This window comes from Pisolithus orientalis, assembly GCF_024613125.1.
Source record: "Pisolithus orientalis strain OTSU chromosome Unknown F5J12scaffold_191, whole genome shotgun sequence".
NCBI classification, from domain to species: Eukaryota; Fungi; Basidiomycota; class Agaricomycetes; order Boletales; family Pisolithaceae; genus Pisolithus; species Pisolithus orientalis.
Window position 1 is genome coordinate 11,502 of NW_026260972.1, and position 18,562 is coordinate 30,063.

Genomic DNA, 18,562 nt, shown 5'->3' on the forward strand with positions numbered 1-18,562 from the left:
CCGACGACTCACTGGCGTTCAAGCTGACACTGATTGAAATGTACAATCAAAGAGTTGCGAAACGGCATGAGGCCAAAGCGATCATGTATGATAGGGGCCTATTGGATTATAAGAAGGTACGAGTCGTTGCGCTCAACTTGCCCGTAACTAACCAGTGTTAGATGCAAGCTGCGGAGAAGAAGAGACCGAAAGAGGAAAAAGATATTGTCAATCGGCTTCGACCATTCGCGAGGCTTCAAACAGCAGAAGATTACGAAGCTTTCGTCACGGATATTCTTTGTAGGTCCACGACAAAAGTGAACCAATGGATTTTGTCTCACTTTGCTCAGACGAGGCTGTTCTCCGCAAACGAATACAAGAGTTGCATCACTACCGGCGGATGGGTCTGACAACAGCTGCTGACATAGACAAGTACGAACACGACACGATCCGACGGGTAAGTATTGACAGTTCCTACAATGTCTAACGAACGTCCTTAAATGAATATCGATGAAGGCCAACATGACCCGCGATTACTACCCGTCCGAGCGCCTCAACCAATTGCGGGCTGGTGGGAGTGGCAGTCAGTACATTGTTTTTACACTGGCCACTATTTGACGATGTGGATGCTTTAGGAGAATCCGAGGGCCGGAAAAGTCACGAAAGAGAGTCTACACCGAAGCTTGTCACTGGTACTGGACCACCTCGGCGAGCGCGTATGTTTGTGCGCAAATGCCCGTTCTCAGCAGGTTAACAGTCATTTCTAGCGGCACCTCTTAATCTGGCCAATAGTCCTTCTCTTCATCTACTCACACCGGCAGAGCAAACACTTTGTTCCCAATTGCGTATCCTTCCCAAGCCCTATCTTGTCATCAAGGAGACATTGGTACGAGAATATGCTCGGCGAGGAGGCAAACTTCGACGACGGGAAGCTCGTGATTTGGTCAAAATTGACGTCAACAAGACTAGCCGTGTTTGGGACTTTTTAGTTCAAGCAGGCTACCTAAAAATCACCCCAGATCCACAGCCCGTTGCTTCACAAGAAGCTGGGTGAGAATTCCCGAGTTTTTGAGCACATTTCTGATCTGACTTCGATTTCGCAGAGCCAGCGGACATTCCCAACAGTCACACACCACCTCACCTTCCAAGGATCAGTCTCGCATCCCTCCTAGCACCGCAGCTTTCCCCTCGACCAGCGACAATAGCTCTATTGCGCAACCTAAATCCCTTTTCGCCTCGCCTACCATATCTTCGTCCTCGTGGCCGCAAAGTGATTCGACTACACGCGACCGATAATACCTGTGCATCCGTACTAACTCATCATATCATAGCCCACATCTGTACTGCATGCATCGTTAGGTTTCCCGTGCTCCGCTGGTTATACTAATACTTGATTATGGTGTGTTGAGGAGCGTTTCGATAAGAGTCTCGTCAATCGGAATGTTCGCTCTCCGAAGATAGTCATCGTTCCTGCAGATGTATGAGAGAAGTCGCAACAGAAAGTCTTCATCCTCACCAGAACTGCAAAGGAGCATTCAGGGAAAAAATTGCTTAGGAATCCAAATCACCATCATCAGGTCAAGGTCTCACCTTGGAGTAGTGACGAGTACCCGAATCACACCTATCATGCAGACATGATGGATTTGACTTCTCGTATGAATAGACTCAAGAAACTCACAGCACGGTTACGATCGTCTGACCCTCTTTCCAGCCCAACAAACGAGCCAATTTCACACATGCGACTAAATTGCACGCACTACTTGATCCAAGGAATAATCCATCGTGTTTGATGAGATATCGAGACATAGCAACAGCCTCTGCATCCGTTATCCTGGAGAGGGGTCGTCATGAAGTGTGGCTGTGAAGACCTGCACTATCCATGAGGCGGATTGTACGTACCGGAACGCGTCGTCAACGATCGGGAGCGCCAAGCTAACGTTGTTGGTCATACGATTGATGCCACTGGGAAAGGGTATCAAGTTCAGTTGATCGTCTTCGCTGTAGCGATGAACGCCTTACATTCCCTCGACGACTGTATCAACTTGGTGGCGTCTCTTCGTTCCTTCCGCCTCTCTGCGGTCATACATCACGTTGTACTTGACCTGTGGCTCCATAAATAAACCCTGAAAAAAGAAACTCATGGTGAGCAGTGCTTTACCTTGTTGAAAAGGCCACTGCCTTCGGGATCAGCAAGCACAACCTTGATATCCTTGTTCATCGACTTGATATAATGACCAACGCCGCCAATAGTCCCTCCCGTCCCTGTAAAACGTGAGTGCACCCGTTAGCGCGACAATGATGTCCTACCTGCACCAGAGACAAAAGCGTGGAGTTTTCCACTCGTTTGTCTCCATATCTCTGGACCAGTTCCCTCATAATGCGCGTAGAAATTGCTCTTGTTCTACACCAACCCTCATCATGACAAGACAACTCACGACGAGGTCGGAGTATCCTACCTCAAACTGATCAGCGAAAAAGCCTCTTGGCTTCGATGCGGGATCATCATCCTGGTCGTCGACGATCCTTTCCCCTGTCTGGGCACGCAACGTCTCCGTGGTGACCGAAGATGGCGACCCCGTCGGTATTTCGTGGCTAAGTTGCATTCCCTCAATCCCTTCAGCCACGTCCTCCACTCCAAACTGGAGAGCCGCTTGGCGTGCCATGTTCTATGACGGTACATTGTTGACCAAAAGGCGGAGAAACGTATCACTTACCACATACTAAAGGACGAAATTAGAAGTAGCATGAAAGGTGAGCTGACTTTGTACATACTTGTTTTTGGTCAACAATGCTGGCAGGCCGCACACGTCGTACCTCAGCTCCAAGACACAGTAGAGCTTTTACTTTCTCTTCAGCGACGTCATCCGGCATAATAATTGCTGCCCTCGCTTTCAGTTCGACCATCACGTTTCTGGTCGTATCGGACTTACTCGTGTCATACCCTCTTTGCAAAGCCATCAAATATTGCTAAGACGGTTTTGCAGGAAGGGCTTTACCTAGCTCTGGCAATAGTCGCTATCGAAATGCCTGTAGATCCCACAGTTCCCTCAAATATGCGGAAGCCTGTCCGAGGGTGCAGTAATCCTTGCCGTTCAGCATCCTGAATCACTGCAGGCCCAGTCTGCATCAGCAACTCCGTGAAAACGGCAACTTTTGGATAAGATTACTTCGCAGAGCGACACGATCTTTGACAGAACCTCCAGGATTGAGGAACTAAAGTCGGTCAGAATGACCTCAACAAGTTGACAGACCCTCCGGAGGGCAAAGCTCACCTCAGCTTTGCCAAGTATCTCGATACCAAGTGCCTCACTCAAGGAGCTAATCCTCACCAACGGTGTGTTCCCTAAGTACCGGTCGGTACAAAAAGTTTTGGAATGATGAAAAGAAAGAGATGTACCAATGAGCCCAGTCACACCATCCAGAATCTCGCTGCATCTATTGACCTCAGTAGGATGCGTCAAAAAGTTTCTTCTCCTCAGCTTGCGCTCTCGTAGGTGGCCGGCCAACGACGACGACGCTATCGACAGGGCCAGCACAACGAAGAATCCATACTGAAGTGCATTATTTGAGAGCCATGAAAAAACAGAATGAGAGAATTTCATGCTGCAGGAATAACCAGGCATGACCTCAAAATCACATACTTATCAGTATCAAAAATCATTACAGGATCAGACCTTTGTATCAATGTAAAATATCACTTCCAGCCAACTTCCTACAGTTATTCCCTCTAATGAAGATCACAGTGACATGGGGACATTAACATGAGACCACAAAAATAGCAGGGAAGCACAATTTTCAAACTGAACTATAATGTAATACATTCTACTACTTGGAAATATATCTACCACATGAGGGCACCCAAAAGAAATCCATCAGATAGACACTCGACTCGCTGGTTTGGGTTCACCAAGTTGCGAGCAACCCAGCAAAGCACAGAACCAAACGTCCTCGAAGTTCCACCGAAGCGGAGACAATGTTCTCTGTTAAACGAGCGAGTGCAGACGTCATCGAGTGGATTTGAAGGATGTGGCATGTGTAAACATGCGAGACTCGAATTAGTTTCTATAAAATAGATCCTAGCTGAGTATGTTCTGAAGAGACAAGTATGTCGCGGTGGGGCCTATATATTTTTCAGAGGTGGTCCGTGCGTGAGAATGGTATTGTTGCTCTGATTACCATATATAACGCAATACACAGTCGGTTGCCATTCTCGGTTGCACACTACAGAGTATTACATGATGTATTGGTCCAACTTCTGCTGGACAATGACCTTGTCACGGACAGCAAATACAAGTGCCATACGTATCGGCATGTCCTTTGTTCTCTATTCCCCGAGGTTTGTCGTAGCGTATCATAGGAACAGGTGACGACCCTACAATGACCCTGCTGCGACGCCCATTTGCCCAGCGGACTGGTGCACATGCATTTCGAAGACTTCATATCTCTCTATATCCGTTGTCACTAAGAAACCTTTCCAAGATGGTAAGTATCAGTTAGTTGATACGCAAATTCAGCGTCTTTGATCCCCGTTGACCTCCGATCACCATAGCTGGATTCCCAACAGATGCGGAACGTGTACAGAGAAGCTTGCAAATGCAAGGTATGTACGAATGTAAAATCAAATACGTCCCTTAGTACAGCTAAGCTCTCCGTTAGTGCGGGGATCAGAGCCAGTCCGTTCAAAACCCGTGAACAACTTACGACTGCGGGGACATGAATAGCACCATCCATTTGTTCATCAAATCACCAGACGCGGAGAACCTTTGGTACCTAAGTACAGACTACATCGTGTCGTCGACAAAACCCTTAACACCGTATCACGGGACTCGCCGTTCTTGAGCCCTCCGTTGGACAATATTCCGGACATCACTTCACGTCCCTTCCTTCGCTCTGAGTAGAAGGTTCACTAGCTGCTTTTTCATTCACGCGACTGCTTCTCCGGTTCTGTGTAGACTCAGGGGTGCGGTATGCCTGGTAGGCCTGAGGCCTGAGGCTCCCTTCTTTATCTTACATTCGTCTCATGCCTTCCGTTGTGTGTTCAACTGTGTAACCAATATCGCCACTCCTGTAGTACTATGCCGTTGATGGTCGCGATGGAGCTGACAATGGTGATGCTACTTACACTCGTTTATTGTTCAAGTCATTGCCGCTGTTACCCGGCTGATGACGCTCACCGTTATCCTTGACCCTGCCATCCACCCGCCGAGACACATTGACGTTACATACATATGGGTGCTGATTATGTCGCTCCGCAGGAACCTGTTATTGATTGTCACGGTACTAATCCGTGAGTGTGACTTCAATGCGAAGTTTGATACTTGCAACGCAGGCACAACAAGACTTTCTTAAGTCGCGCTACTCGATGATCCAGGCTGTGGTCTGTATTCGAAGTAGGGGGAAAAGAAGTCCCCGTCCTTTATGTTTTACGGGCCTTTTTATACCGTAGGAAGTAGGTACGAAAATACCAACGTAGATGAGCGGGGTACGCGTAGGATCAAAGGAAACAAATGAAACTGATTGAATCTGTCATGAAACAAATATCATCTGAGAACATACCCGTGATCATCAGGCCGAAGCCCTACAGTGAGATAAGCCTATTGAAACTTCGAATTCATTCGATTCTGTCTTGTATTCATCGCATTGGCCCCATGGCTCACAATGAACCAAGTGATGGACCAAGTTCTTTGGAAAATCGCAGTACGCCGACCACAGGACGACCCTGGCCCTGGCCGCAATTTCACCGTGAAGATGACCCCAGTACAGGCATCGACCAAAAAACATACCACAATTTAGTTTTATACACCAGGTACGCATCGGCTGCGTATCAACCCATGTGTCCTCGTCCGATGGGCAATACACTCGTTGGGCAGGTATGTACCCTGTTTCCGCGTATACATGCGATGAATGTCCTTCCTTCTGTCTCAGTTTACAAGCGTTGTTACAACAACTCGCGGTTTCGTAGCGAGAGACGACAAACGCAAGGAGATCGTTGTCGCTTTCAGAGGCAGTAAAGATGTTATTAGCATTCTCATTGGTGCAAAAAAAATGGTTCCAGTCATGTTGCACTGGCTTATCTTGTGATGCCGCAGATGGGTCCGTGATACTTACCCCACTTCAAGGTACTGGCTTGCCGCCTTCACATGTGCAATCCACGTCGTCAAAGCATCCGAAGCGACCTCACGTCCACACGGGATTCCTTATTGCGTACCAAAGCATCGCCCAAGTCCTGCTCGATATCGTAGGATTGCAGATCAATATGTACCCCATGTACGCGGTGGTTATGACTGGTACGTCTTATTCCCCTGGCGTAGATGATTGTTGAGAGAGAGAGAAACCACAGGTCATTCATTGGGAGTGAGTTCTCCTGGCAGGATGCCGTAGCTAGCCTTAATTTCAGGTGTTCCTCGATTTGCGCTCGAGTTGTAGGGGGCAGTCGCAAGTATAGCGTCGATCGCAATCCGAAATACATACCCAGCGGCGACCGCGAGGTTGTACACCATTGGTCAGTGCTTTTTTCCTTGTCGAGCCAATGCGCGCATATGTATGCTTCTGTACAGGCCAACCGCGCACAGGCGACTCCGCTTACGCTGCCTTGGTCGAGAAGATGGTTGGTTCGGAAAACGTATATCGAGGTGGGTTCCAGGTTACAAATCTGCCGCATCCGTCTTTTTGAACTGCATCCGTCCTACTGGCGTGCAGGAGTACACTCTATCGGTATGGTATATGGTTGCGTGGACTACAGTAAAGCACTCATGAAGTCCTCCAAAGACGGTGTTCCAACCATGATACCGACTAGTCTCGGATACCAGCATCAGTAAGTGGGAAATTTGGATCACTGGCTCCCGGTTAGGACAAACTGAATGACTGGCAATGGATGTGCTTATACAGTGCGACGGAGTATTGGCAATTTATGGAACTGCGTGAGGCTGACCTTTTCTCTAAAGTTGTAATTCTAGTCTATATCTTTATGTGGACTTGTCTCTGTCGAACCCACCACAGCGGCACCCGAGCATGTAAAGCGTTGTCGAGGAAACGAAGACCCAGGAGGCAGTGCGTCCGTCCGTGAGTTGACGTTCCTTAAGTTCCAGTACTGAGCTGCATCTAACTTTACGGATAGCTTCTTCAGGAGTTAATCCCGCACACTGGATTTATTTTGGCCAACGTGAGCCACTTGATGACTTTCTTCTTCAGCTGCTCTGATTTTTGTTCAATAGCGATCGCATCCGATCCTAGCGTGTGCTTTTGATCGGAGACAATGGGATGTCAAATGCTCAGTAAAAGCAAGACCGCAAACTCGCCGAGGGAGAGAAATTCCGAAATCCGTCACCTGTTTTTACACACCTCTTTTCTTGGGACTGTGCTATAGCCCATCCGAACACGAGCATTTAGAAAACAAACCCAAATCTGGAGATATGAAGAACCTACCAAAACACAAATGTGACACACATGTAGGACATATATTCCCGAATGAACGTGAAGCATATATGATGGGCTACTCCTGATTGTCCCACCGTCATTGCTGGCGGGATAGTTTGATATTCCTCATACACTTTTCACTGGTTTTGCAGTACAGCCTTGCGATGCCGGCAGTGAAAGCCATGTCCACCGGTACAACCAAGATCAGGCCAAACCTTCTAATTTCTTCAACTGCACAGCCCTGGATTAGTGGTGGAGGCTGTCCGCACATTGTGCCTACTAAGGAGAAGAGTTTCAACTGGTGTTGAGTTCCCCCTGCACATGATGTATGTATAGAAATATTTCGCCGCGTGCAATTCTACTATCAAAGGCACGGATATTCGAGGCTGTGCTTGAACGCGACTTGCGATGTTTTTGAGGGGGACATACATACGCTGGCTAGACGTGATATTATAGGCATGTTTACGGCTTTGGAGAGGCCTTGAGGGAGCAACTCGGGGCGAAGCGATCGTAGCACCACGGGCTACAGCCCAATAACAGTCTCAAGTAGCGCACCAGCGCCCAACTGCCAAGCAACCGGAAAAATCACGCTCCGTACACTTGCTTCGAATTATAACACGACGTATATTTTCTCATTGCCTCGCTTCTTCAGCTGACCTTGGCCAAACTTGTTCCGTGTTCCTTTAGCACCTCGCGCCGTCGAATAAACGCCAGGGTCTTTGTTCGTGAAATCCTGCCATATCTCCCCCTCCAACAAGCCTTCCAGCGAACCAGCAAAGCATGTCAGATGCCAAGACTCTACATCGGGTTATACGACGGCTGGCTGGTTGGTCCGTATGGTCGTTCTTCACGGAAGTACGCGTGGTCGGCGCTGAAAACGTGCCAAAGGATGGTCCAATCATCGTGTAAGTGAGCCACAGCCTGTGAATATGAAGAGGTCTCTCCCTGCCGACTGCTCTCCCCAAGAGAAGCCCTTACGAAAAGCGACTAGCTGGACTGCTTTTCGTAAGGTAGCTACTACGAAAGTTGGCTGCTGCACGATCATCTCGCGTGCGAGCTGTGTCCTGCATCCGGCTACATTTTGGGGATTTGCATATAGGCACAACCTTCCACTCAAGTACTGACTGCTGTTTGTGTCTAGCACGGCGACACATCACAATATGATCTTGGACCCGGCTATTCTTTGTAAGCCAGCGTTTATCTGCAAGGTATTGCGTAGTTGAAGCCGTTTTGTGCAGCGTCATGCTTCCCTCATGGGCGTATACTGAATTATTGGTCCAAAGGTAACTGGATCTATTCTAATCCCTGGGCTTGTCGGCATCAAACCTCAACTTGCAGCGTCCTTGTTCAATAACCGCGTTCTTGCCTACATACTCTACTCCTCTGGGAATATCCCTGTGGATCGCAAGTCCAAGGATAGGCAAGTTTTGTTCCGAGGGACATTTGATGCGCTGGCCCGTGGTGAAGCTGTTGCCCTTTTCCCCGAGGGAACGTCCTACACGGAGCCTCGAATAATGCAAGTGAAGGATGGTGCAGCCTGGGCTGCCCTCGAGTATACGAAGTGGGCGGACGAATATGGCCTCAAGGGGCCGGAGGTTAAGATCATCCCTGCCGCCATCGTGTACACGAACAAATCCAAGTACAGAAGTGATGTGAGTTAGGGTTCCTGGATGAAAGAAAAGTAGTGTTGACGATGCTTGGCAACAGGTGATCATGGAGTAGGGGCATGTAACTTTGATAGCTGCCGGTCCACTCATGCAGAATGCAGGTTTGGTCAACCCATCTCCGTGGGCGAGTACAAGGAACGATTCTTAGATTTCGAAGGCAGTCCACGCTCAGCAGTCAAGCGCTTGACGCGGGCCATCGAGCGACAACTTGTAGAAACGACCATTAACGCTCCTGACTGGTCTGTTCTGTGTCATCACAATGTACGAGGGCTCACGCTACCTGATTAGGGAAACACTGTACATCGCTGGGATGGCAAGGGATTTACTTTGGGAAAAGGAACGATCCATTGATCTCAACGACTTCGTGACCGTCTCTCAGACGTACGTTTTCTTTCTCCCACGTCGTTATGCTTAGTTGCTAACGTTGTCTGGCGCAGCCTTGTGGACCTTTTTTCTACCAAGGATGCCACATCAAATTACAATTCCGTGCGTCGCCATCTCCTGGAGTATTATTCTCTTCTCCAATCGACGCACCTCACGAATTCTGTCCTGGCTTCCCTCCGTCTCCCTGCCACTCTTTCCCCGACACACCCGACACCACTTCCATCACGACTCTTTACTCTCTCAATTCTCATGCGTGACACCCTTGCTGCACTAATACGGCTTCCAACTTTCTTCCTTCCACTTCTCCTTCATTTTCCCGTGTACATCATAGGTCGACGAGCTGCTCGTTTAACTGAACACGAGGAGGAAACCCAAGCTCAAAACAAAGTTGTCGTTTCATTGTTATTGCTATTGTTGATTTACCCTGCGACTTTCTGGATACTTTGGGCTGTGCTGAGTTACTCGAGTACCGGTGCTCTGGTGGCCGCATTGACTGTATGGGCGTTCGCCTACTATCACACGAGGCTTGTCAATGGTAGGTTTCGTCTTACCAATGTCTTATTTTGTTTACTGATGTTATGTTCTTATTTGTACGGTGGTTGTTTTATGGGTGATACAGACAACTACATGCAGTAGGTGGTTTTTTGGGCCAGAAATTTACACTGATTAACAACTATTTCGCGCATTCCACCCAAAACAGTTTGAAACGAGTTATAGCCGCATGGCAGGTTCTCGTGGGTGTCTGGGCCCCGAAGCGCTGGGATTTGCCACTGGCAGCGCTTGCACAATACAAGACGCCCCACATCCCAGCTGAAAGTCCTTGGATAGAGAGGAAAAATTTATCGTCGCCTTCTCTTCCTGCTCAGGCGACTGAACCTTCCGTCAGTTTTAGACGGAAGCGGCCTGCGTCACGAAGAATCATGCGTCACGTCCTCTACGCGCGAGGCGAGGCTGTGCGTGCAATTGCAAGTTTTTTTGCGCAACTTGAAACGGGAGGAGATGAAAAGAGGGTGGTTGCAAGCTTGCATCTCGCCAGACGATTTGGATCGGTTGAGGAAGTCGAGGCCGCGAGTGAAGGCGGTGACAGTCCGGGAGACGAGAAGACCGAAACCAAGGGGTACAGACGTATAGGGGAAGTCACCGCGTTCCTGAAGTCTAAGGGGGCGAAGATTCCTGTGTTAGAGCGAGAGGAAATTGAAGGACGGTGGGATGCCGCGCTTAGCAGTGAAGAAGGCACGCCAACCCCGAGTGATAATGGTGAGGGCGGTGAGGATCTGGTTTGGGTGCCAAGCAGCGTCGAGGTGGAGTAGACGATTGTAGGATTCACGGTGATGCGTGCTAGAGGTGGGGTACTACTGAACACTTGTGCCCATTGTGCCATTCATGTCCTTCGTGCATATCAGGGCAATGGCCGAGCTGTTGAAAGTTGGTTGCAGATTGACTTCATCTAGCCATATTTAACGACAGTGTTATAGAGTCGTTGGAGCGAAGCAGTAATCAGGTTCATGAGTCCATCCGTTTTCTTTGCAAACGGCCAAAGCCGTGCCCATCCGTGCCCGTCGTTGGCAAGATAGCCGCGCCTGCTGTACACACGACAGATAATCAACGGGCGGTTCGCCCGAGCGAGACCATCAGAACATTTCTATGATGGACTTACTGGAGAAAACGAGGCTAAAAGCAAGTCAATATTGATGGCATCCTTGCTGCGGGCTGGCGATTCCTGATTGGATGTCGGTTGAAGGCAAAACCCGAGACAGTGGTTGTGTCATACTCGGAACTGACCATGATACCTGCACCGAGTAACAAACATTGGGCACCAAACGGAATTTGGGAGCAGCACATGTCATGCCGTGCGTTCCATTTCTCTGCTGCAGGCCGGCGGCACCATGGCGACCACATGAGGGTGTTTGCATGGTTGTCAGCGCTGATGGCAAGTCTGGAGTTAGTAAATATGTGAGTAAGCTTTTCAGAGGGTAGCGTTCGACTCGGACGGAGTCCCTCGCTGTCTTCCGGTGGGGAGGAGGCTTTGAACGCACGACACCATAAGCGAGTTTCAGGCGACCAATCATTGGCATCGGTTTACAGGAGAGTGTCACCTATCTGGTATCACAAAACGCGGCACGGTGAATGGTGATTCAAACCTCGCCAGAAGTACCGCAACGTGGATTGACAGATCCTTGACGCATGCAGCAGGCGTTCGTTTGTGCTCTTCTGCCACAGTCACCATGGGGCAATTCACGTGCGATCTGAAGACTCGAAACAAACTCGCAGGTCCATACTATATTCTAAAAATCGAACTCCCGTACCTGGCATTGGTGATATGTATCTGTCCCTTGCCAAGAATAACCAGTCTGCGCACTGGTCGGTCATGCAAGGCTGCCAACTGCATTCCCGGTGGCCCTAATTCTTCCCGTCTGTCCGTATCCGTCAAGAACTGGGTAGGGTGGAGGGCTGGTCTGCCGTTGCATGCTTATCAGATCAAGAGCGTGCAATAGTGGTCATTTCCGAATGGAAAACTTGACATGAGTGGTTATCAATCGCTCAGCGTGTTCACTAAGCAGATTGGTAACCATGTTGCTGCGATTGGTTCATCTAACAGAAGATAAATGAATTTTCGCATATGAAATTGAGAAATGGCTGCATTGATAAATTAGTAAACCTTAGAGACCATTGATAGAAATTCACGGTTGGCTGACCATAGATAAGCCATAGCGGCCCAATCGAGGACTGTCACACGCGACCAATGATGGGAAGGGTAGCGTATGCTCAGCGAACTCCCGAATGAGATTTTTTTAGGAGCGTAATGGCATGGCATGATCCATATAAGCAGGAAGATCCGGGCGTGGTGAGATGGTTGATAGAAGTGTACGTACGCCCAAAGCCAGGGAATCGCATTCTCCTTGACAGTAGATATTTTTTCTTGAGCCACTGACTTGCATTTTTTTAAATGAATCGCGCATTTCGAGAAAATGCCAGGAATCAATCAATTACCTGTTGCACATGTTTGACGCGTAATTGGAGAGGGTCGTATAGCTGCGGCATTTTACGGTGCGCTGATAGTAGCGCAGCATCAACATGCTTGTATAACATGCGCGTGTAGTCTCCATTCTCTGCGACAGGAATACCATATCGAGCATAGAAACGCGGGGTTAAAGAGAGGAGATTAATGACGAGACGTGGCTTCTCTGAAGGAACAATGCACGTACTACAGCCCTGAAGGCAAGTTCAAGATTTGGGCGCATGACAAGTCCATTTTCTCTAGGTATGAACGCTCTCACACCGCAAGGTTCAGTCACTGGACAGCATATTACAACCTGACGTTGGTGTCATGTCTCTGAAGACATCAGCTCGATGATGATGCGGCAGCAGCAGCATCCTATATCATGTGAATTCAAAGTAACAACCACGTTGCAGCCTCCCTTGGCAGTAGTGCCCACTTACCAGTGGATAGGATCAGGTGATTACTGCACAAGACCACCTCGACGGGAATGCGCATCGTCTGGGGGCATTTTCGGTTGTCAGCCCTCTGGTGCCCCAGGCAGCAGAGTGGCTTGGAGAGAGAAGAGACCCGGTTGAGGAGCAAGATCTCTCTCTGGTATCCAGCAGATCCGGATTCGCCTGCGTAAAGACATCGTACGATCCAGTAACTTGAGCCTTATGGGTGGGGATATTCGGGTGAGCGAAAGCTGGGCCTGCGATCGCGCTCATATTGCATATTTGCGCCGCCACCATATGCAATGAAACGTATCAATGAACTAATCGAGTGGAAGGCGTTCCCATTCGGGATACGAGTCAGCGCATTAATGAGTAGATGTGGCTGGATCGCTGACTTCGCGTTCGGTTGATTGTCTCTAGATAAGAGAAGACCCCCCATCTGAATGTGGAGTTGCTACTGCGAATTCCGTTCTGCATTGTCGTTCAATCACATTGGCCAGTTACGTTCTGTCCTGGGCTATCGCTCCAGCTTCAGGACATCATGATACCACGAACCCCAGTACGATGGTCAGAGAGACTAAATGATCCAAGGTTAGCTTAGGACTGCAACAGTAGGAGACGCGCACTAGTAGTTGACGTCAACCTCCTTCCAAAGGGGGTTTATGAGCCGCCGTCCGACACGTTCTCCACAAACGACCACCGAGGGCCTCGTCCGAGCTGCTCAGACTTGCTGTGAGATCCACCAGGCCTTCCTGGACCTAGCCGCACCCCAACATGCATAGTGCCCTCGCGCGTATCAACAATGTCTCGTCGCTCTTTTCTACGTGTCTCATGGTGCTCCTTGCTGCGGTCGCGCTGTCCTCCCTCTTTGCAACTGCAGATCCCAAAGGAAAGATCGACGTTGTCTCACTCAAAGTGTCAGTACGGGTCGCTAATCTGCGTATCCTTTATTCGCCAAGCTCACTGACGCCCACCCCGTGTGTTGGGATATGGCACGGACAGTTACAATGCCAAGGCCAAGCGTTATCCTTTCAAAGAGCAGGAGTTTGGGTTTGTTAAATTCGATATCGATGCTGGTCCGTCCACATCCTCCGCTATTTCGTCCTTTGTGTTCATTCTCTGTCTTACCCGATTCGATTTCATTCGCGTTCGTTTCTTGCCATGGCAATTACGCCAACTGTGCCACTAACCAATGTTTGACCTCAATCGTCGTGCTCGTACTCTTCCATTCTGTTTGACCCACACTATACCGGGTCACTATTCCTCCGGCTCTTCGAAACTAAAAAATTCCTTCCCCGTTCCGCTCGTTTAATCTATGCTTCGATTTGCTACGGATCACTTGGCGCATGACGCAACTGTCGAACACGCTGACGTTCGAACACAGACCTTAGCCCCTTGTTCCACTGGAATACTAAGCAGCTCTTTGTGTATCTCGAAGCAGAATATGCGAACACGCAAGGAGTGAGTGGTCTTTGTCCTCCATGATGTTACTAGCTTTGCATGTTCTCCACACGTGTCCTCCACGTCTAGGAGAGCGTTGTCTACGCCCTCTTTTGGGCATGGAAACGTTGCATGATCCGTATCGCGCTGCAGTGCGAGCGAGCCTTCTTTTTATGCACAGTTTATCTGCCTTTATTGAAGCTTTGCAGCACTAAACATTACTGATCGTTTTTGTCATGATATGTTCTATTTCAATTTTCAATACCTGTGCGCCCCCACCGCCATGCTGCTTTCCATTCGGTCTCGATCGCATTCCTGTCGAAGAGCAGGTGAACAACACCATCGTCCTTTGGGATCGGATAGTCCGTCGGAAAGAGGACGCCCATGTTGTGGTAGCCTCCGGACGCAACAAGTATAAGCTTAAAGAGCTGTATGAATCCTTCAAGTGAGCCTTTCTTTATCTTCCTCTGCTTTCCGTGTTGGCATGTGGGTGTGTCACCTGGGTTTTGGATTGATGTGCTGCGATCACTTTTGGAGTGGTCCCTTAGTGCTTCTTATGGTGTGGTCGATTGTCTTTTCATCTCGTTTCATTCATTCATTCGTTTATCCGGAGTGCATTGCAACCAGGGATGTGCCGCGTGTCAGTGTCCTCTCTGTTGTGCTGCTTGTCCACAGGTAGCTGTGAGTGACGTTGCGATGCTTGCACATGCACACGTGTCATGATAAGCGCCAATGACACGTCGTTCACTTCTACGTTCAATCCTTTATCCATTGCTTCTCTCCATTCCTCGCATGTGTTGCGTCATACAAAGTTTCTTTTCTGCCCTAGCTGAGGTGTGGTAGCTTCCGTTACATGATGCAAGTTCGCCTAATTTAGCTTCTTCTCATTTCTACCTGCTGGCCAGCGTGGTTTCATCACTAACCCATCATGCCATCTTTTCACTGTGCCCGCTGCTGACCCGACGACCGTGTCTCTGACAATCACTCTGGCGTTTCGATACAGGAATACATCCCCTGCCACATTTTCACTCAAGTATAACGTGATGCCCTATGTTGGACTGCTGATGTACGGGGAGGCGGCACGGACGGAGGGACATGAGATCCCTGAGGCAAGAGATGCGATTGCGTGAAGGGTGGTCGGGAGGGAGGGCTCTCATTTATCTTCACTGCGCAGACACTGGAATATGGGCGCACGTGTGTCCGGTAGCTTTTGTTTGGAGATGTAAAATCTGGTTGAATGATAATGCTGACAGTAGCCTGCCAGACCTGGTACCAAAGGGTATACCACCCTTACCAGGCACCAACAGCACTTGCCCAACACAATGGATCCCTACCGATATATATGGACAAGTGCGAACCAATATTAGACGAGTCTGTTCAAGCCATGATAACGAGGGCCGCATCAGCACATCCAATAAGACTCAAGAGGGAGCTTCGAAATTATACGTAACTGAGAGTGACTTGTCAATGCAACAGCGCACTAAGACGCAGTGAGAGTTTTCGTTGCAGTGTCGTCCGGAAGGCGCAGACTCAGAGAGTGCCCAGCATCAAAAAAAAAAGGATGGGTGTAACTGATAGGTGTGGTGATTACGGCAAGGTCGTACGCAGACCCGAGTGGACTGCGGTTCGTCATGGATTGGGTAAAACATTCGCATGGTTTGTGGAGGATGGAGAAGGCGAGGTCAGGGACTGCACCAGTAATTCACAGTATGTAATTCGCCCCAAATGTGGAAATGGTAAGCGGATATGTATTTCGGAACCAAAAATGGGGCAACTAAGAAGTATGAACCCTCGACAAGTTTGTCTTAGCAGCAATGAAAAACAAGTATAATGCCAAGGGGTGTTTTCGCATTAGTGCAGTCGTGTTGTGGACCGGAATAGTGGGCAGACGCGTAGCAGTCGGTCTAGCACCTGTTGCACGCCATCTTGAATTTTTTATTTATTTATTTACTTTTTCCCTGTTTGCACTAAGTGCCGGTGGATATGAAAAATGCGAGTGAGGGGAAATGAACAGTGGAATGAAAGCAACAGCTTATTATCTCGAGAGGAGATTCTGATTAGTCGTTCGTGTTGCCATGGGTGGATGAGTATTGGAGGGTTGTTCAGGCAGGCGCTTGCGTGTCCCGATGGGGATAGGGACTTGATAAGAAAAGAGGGGTAGATTGAGTTTTTGCGACCGAATGGGAAATTTGATTGGATGTGGATCCGAGAGTCTGGTTCGTGACCCCCCCGTGACCCCTCCATACACACCCGCATGCTCGTCCCTCGACTACTTCTTAAGTATAAATTCTTGACGCCAGAGCTCCCGTCTAATACCCCCCCCTCTCTCCTCAAGACGACACGGCACGATGGCCTATTATCCCACCACTCAGCATGACGGCTGTCCGGAGGTTCCATGTACCTCGGACTACGACTCCCGGTTTTGTGTTCAGGTAACGCTGGTTGTCCCCCACTCGCACTTCTCCTAATCCCCTCCAAAGCCAAGGGTCAAACGATCTTTTTCCTTTGAAGAATTGCAATCGGGTTCATTCTTTGAATCCTTAGACGAGTCGGACCTCCAGTTCTATCGCTTGTATGGTCAGCCGGTCCTCATCCCTTCCAATGACCCGTGCGATGGCTTTGCTTTGTCCAATGACCCTCCGACGTTGCATTATCCCTATTTTCACGAACAATGGTCGCTAATTGCCTCGGATCGCGCCCCTCCTCCGTTCAAGTCGTATGCTTTGGTTGGTTCGCTGGGGGAGGCACCTGCATACCAGCTTGTCTCTCCCGCGATTCCATCCACCACTGCAACGTATTCTCATTCTCAGCCGGCCCAACAATCGGTCAGTTGACTGGTCCTATCAATGATCTAATCGCTGAATGCCTTTTAGCAATCACCCGCACAGTCGATGTATTCGTCGACGAATCCGTCCGAGTATCCGCCCATCGATAACTCTTATGTTCAGGACCTATCTCCGTTGTCACAGTATCCCAACGTAGACTTCTCGTACGTTGACAATGGTGACAACTCGGTCGCGCCGATGCTTGGCACCGGTGATTCGTTGATGGATCACCTTCCTGCCTCCTCTTCTTCGGTGTCAACGATCCCTTCGTCCTACTTCCAGTGTTCGTCTCCTCAGGACGAGAAGATACCCTTCGAGCAGACCTTGCCAGCTGCACCTCAACCGCCAAAGTCATTTACAGCTTCATCGGCTTCGGAGTCGAGTGATTGGACGGATAGCGACTCCAAAACTCATGTGACTGTTCCAAGCCAGGCATACCCCAATAACGACCCTGTTCGGGTGAATGCATCGGTAACATATGAACAAACGCCTGCGCGCGAGTATACGACTTCCGCACAGGCGCCGCGGCGTCGGACTCGATCCCCATCTCCGAGGACTCATCAACTTGCGCGAACTTCTCTGATCGCACAGCAACCTCACTCCAAGGGCAAGTCTATGGATAAGAAACCGGCGCTTGCCTGCCTATTCTGTCGGGGGCGGAAGATCGCGTGCGGACCTCCACCACCAGGGACTAAAGAAAAGACGTGCAAGTAAGTCTTGCCTACCTCTTCCCTTTTTCTTTTTTCTCTTTGCCATTCTTGTTGGCGACTAGACGGCTGTCTGGTTAGTCCTGTGCAGCGTTTCCCTTATTGTCTGACTTGTGGACGCCTTGTGGGAACGCATTCCGCTCCGAGGGATTGTGAAACTGTGGGTCCCGTAAATGCCATCTTCGTTGCTTTCGCACCGGCATGTGGCATCTCCTACCAATTCCCACCTCTAGAGGCGGAGGCATCCATGCCTGCTGATTTGCGTACCACCTCTTCGATATTCTGTTGCCCATGATTCTTCGTAAACATTTACTGATACTCCCTTTTCAACTAGTCAATGTGCTCGGCGCCATTTGAAGTGTGAATACCCCCTTGAGAGTCGACGCGGGATGCGCAAGCGCAGGTCGCTGGTCTCACGGGCTGGGTCACCGCCATCAGCGCTCTCTGGCTCGACCGTAACTTCGCCAGTGGTAGGAGCAACCAATGGAACGAATGGACCTTCACCAAAAATGGAGAACGCCTCTGGATCCACCAAAGCCTTGTACAAAGGGCGGAAACGCTCATCGGATAAGCAGACGTAAAGAACTCTCATCATCCCGTTTTGCCGCCCCGGTCGTTTCTCTTGTTTTGGTTGGGTGTCCCCCAAATTCATTCCTCCTATCATTTATCTACTTCGTTGCCTCGGCATGTTTTCAAGCGACGTGATATT

General features: G+C 49.4%; 1 protein-coding gene across 1 annotated transcript; it reads left to right on the forward strand.

Annotated features, from left to right (window-relative positions):
* The first annotated feature begins 7,979 nt into the window (after nucleotides 1-7,979).
* On the forward strand, nucleotides 7,980-10,942 carry F5J12DRAFT_944409 (uncharacterized protein). Its single transcript, XM_051749722.1, has 10 exons — nucleotides 7,980-8,300; nucleotides 8,537-8,580; nucleotides 8,634-8,678; nucleotides 8,734-9,047; nucleotides 9,103-9,113; nucleotides 9,164-9,301; nucleotides 9,351-9,443; nucleotides 9,500-9,981; nucleotides 10,066-10,078; nucleotides 10,147-10,942. Exons 1-10 carry the CDS (start codon nucleotides 8,176-8,178, stop codon nucleotides 10,754-10,756), a joined length of 1,875 nt encoding a protein of 624 aa, XP_051594074.1. The 5' UTR covers nucleotides 7,980-8,175; the 3' UTR covers nucleotides 10,757-10,942.
* The last annotated feature ends 7,620 nt before the right edge of the window (nucleotides 10,943-18,562 follow it).

Excerpts from the sequence above, each read along its gene's own strand:
- F5J12DRAFT_944409 (XM_051749722.1), top strand. The coding sequence starts at position 8,176 with ATGTCAGATGCCAAGACTCTACATCGGGTTATACGACGGCTGGCTGGT. Across the intron at positions 8,301-8,536 it reads AAGGATGGTCCAATCATCGT|CACGGCGACACATCACAATA; the intron begins GTAAGTGAGCCA and ends GTTTGTGTCTAG. Across the intron at positions 9,302-9,350 it reads ACCATTAACGCTCCTGACTG|GGAAACACTGTACATCGCTG; the intron begins GTCTGTTCTGTG and ends CTACCTGATTAG.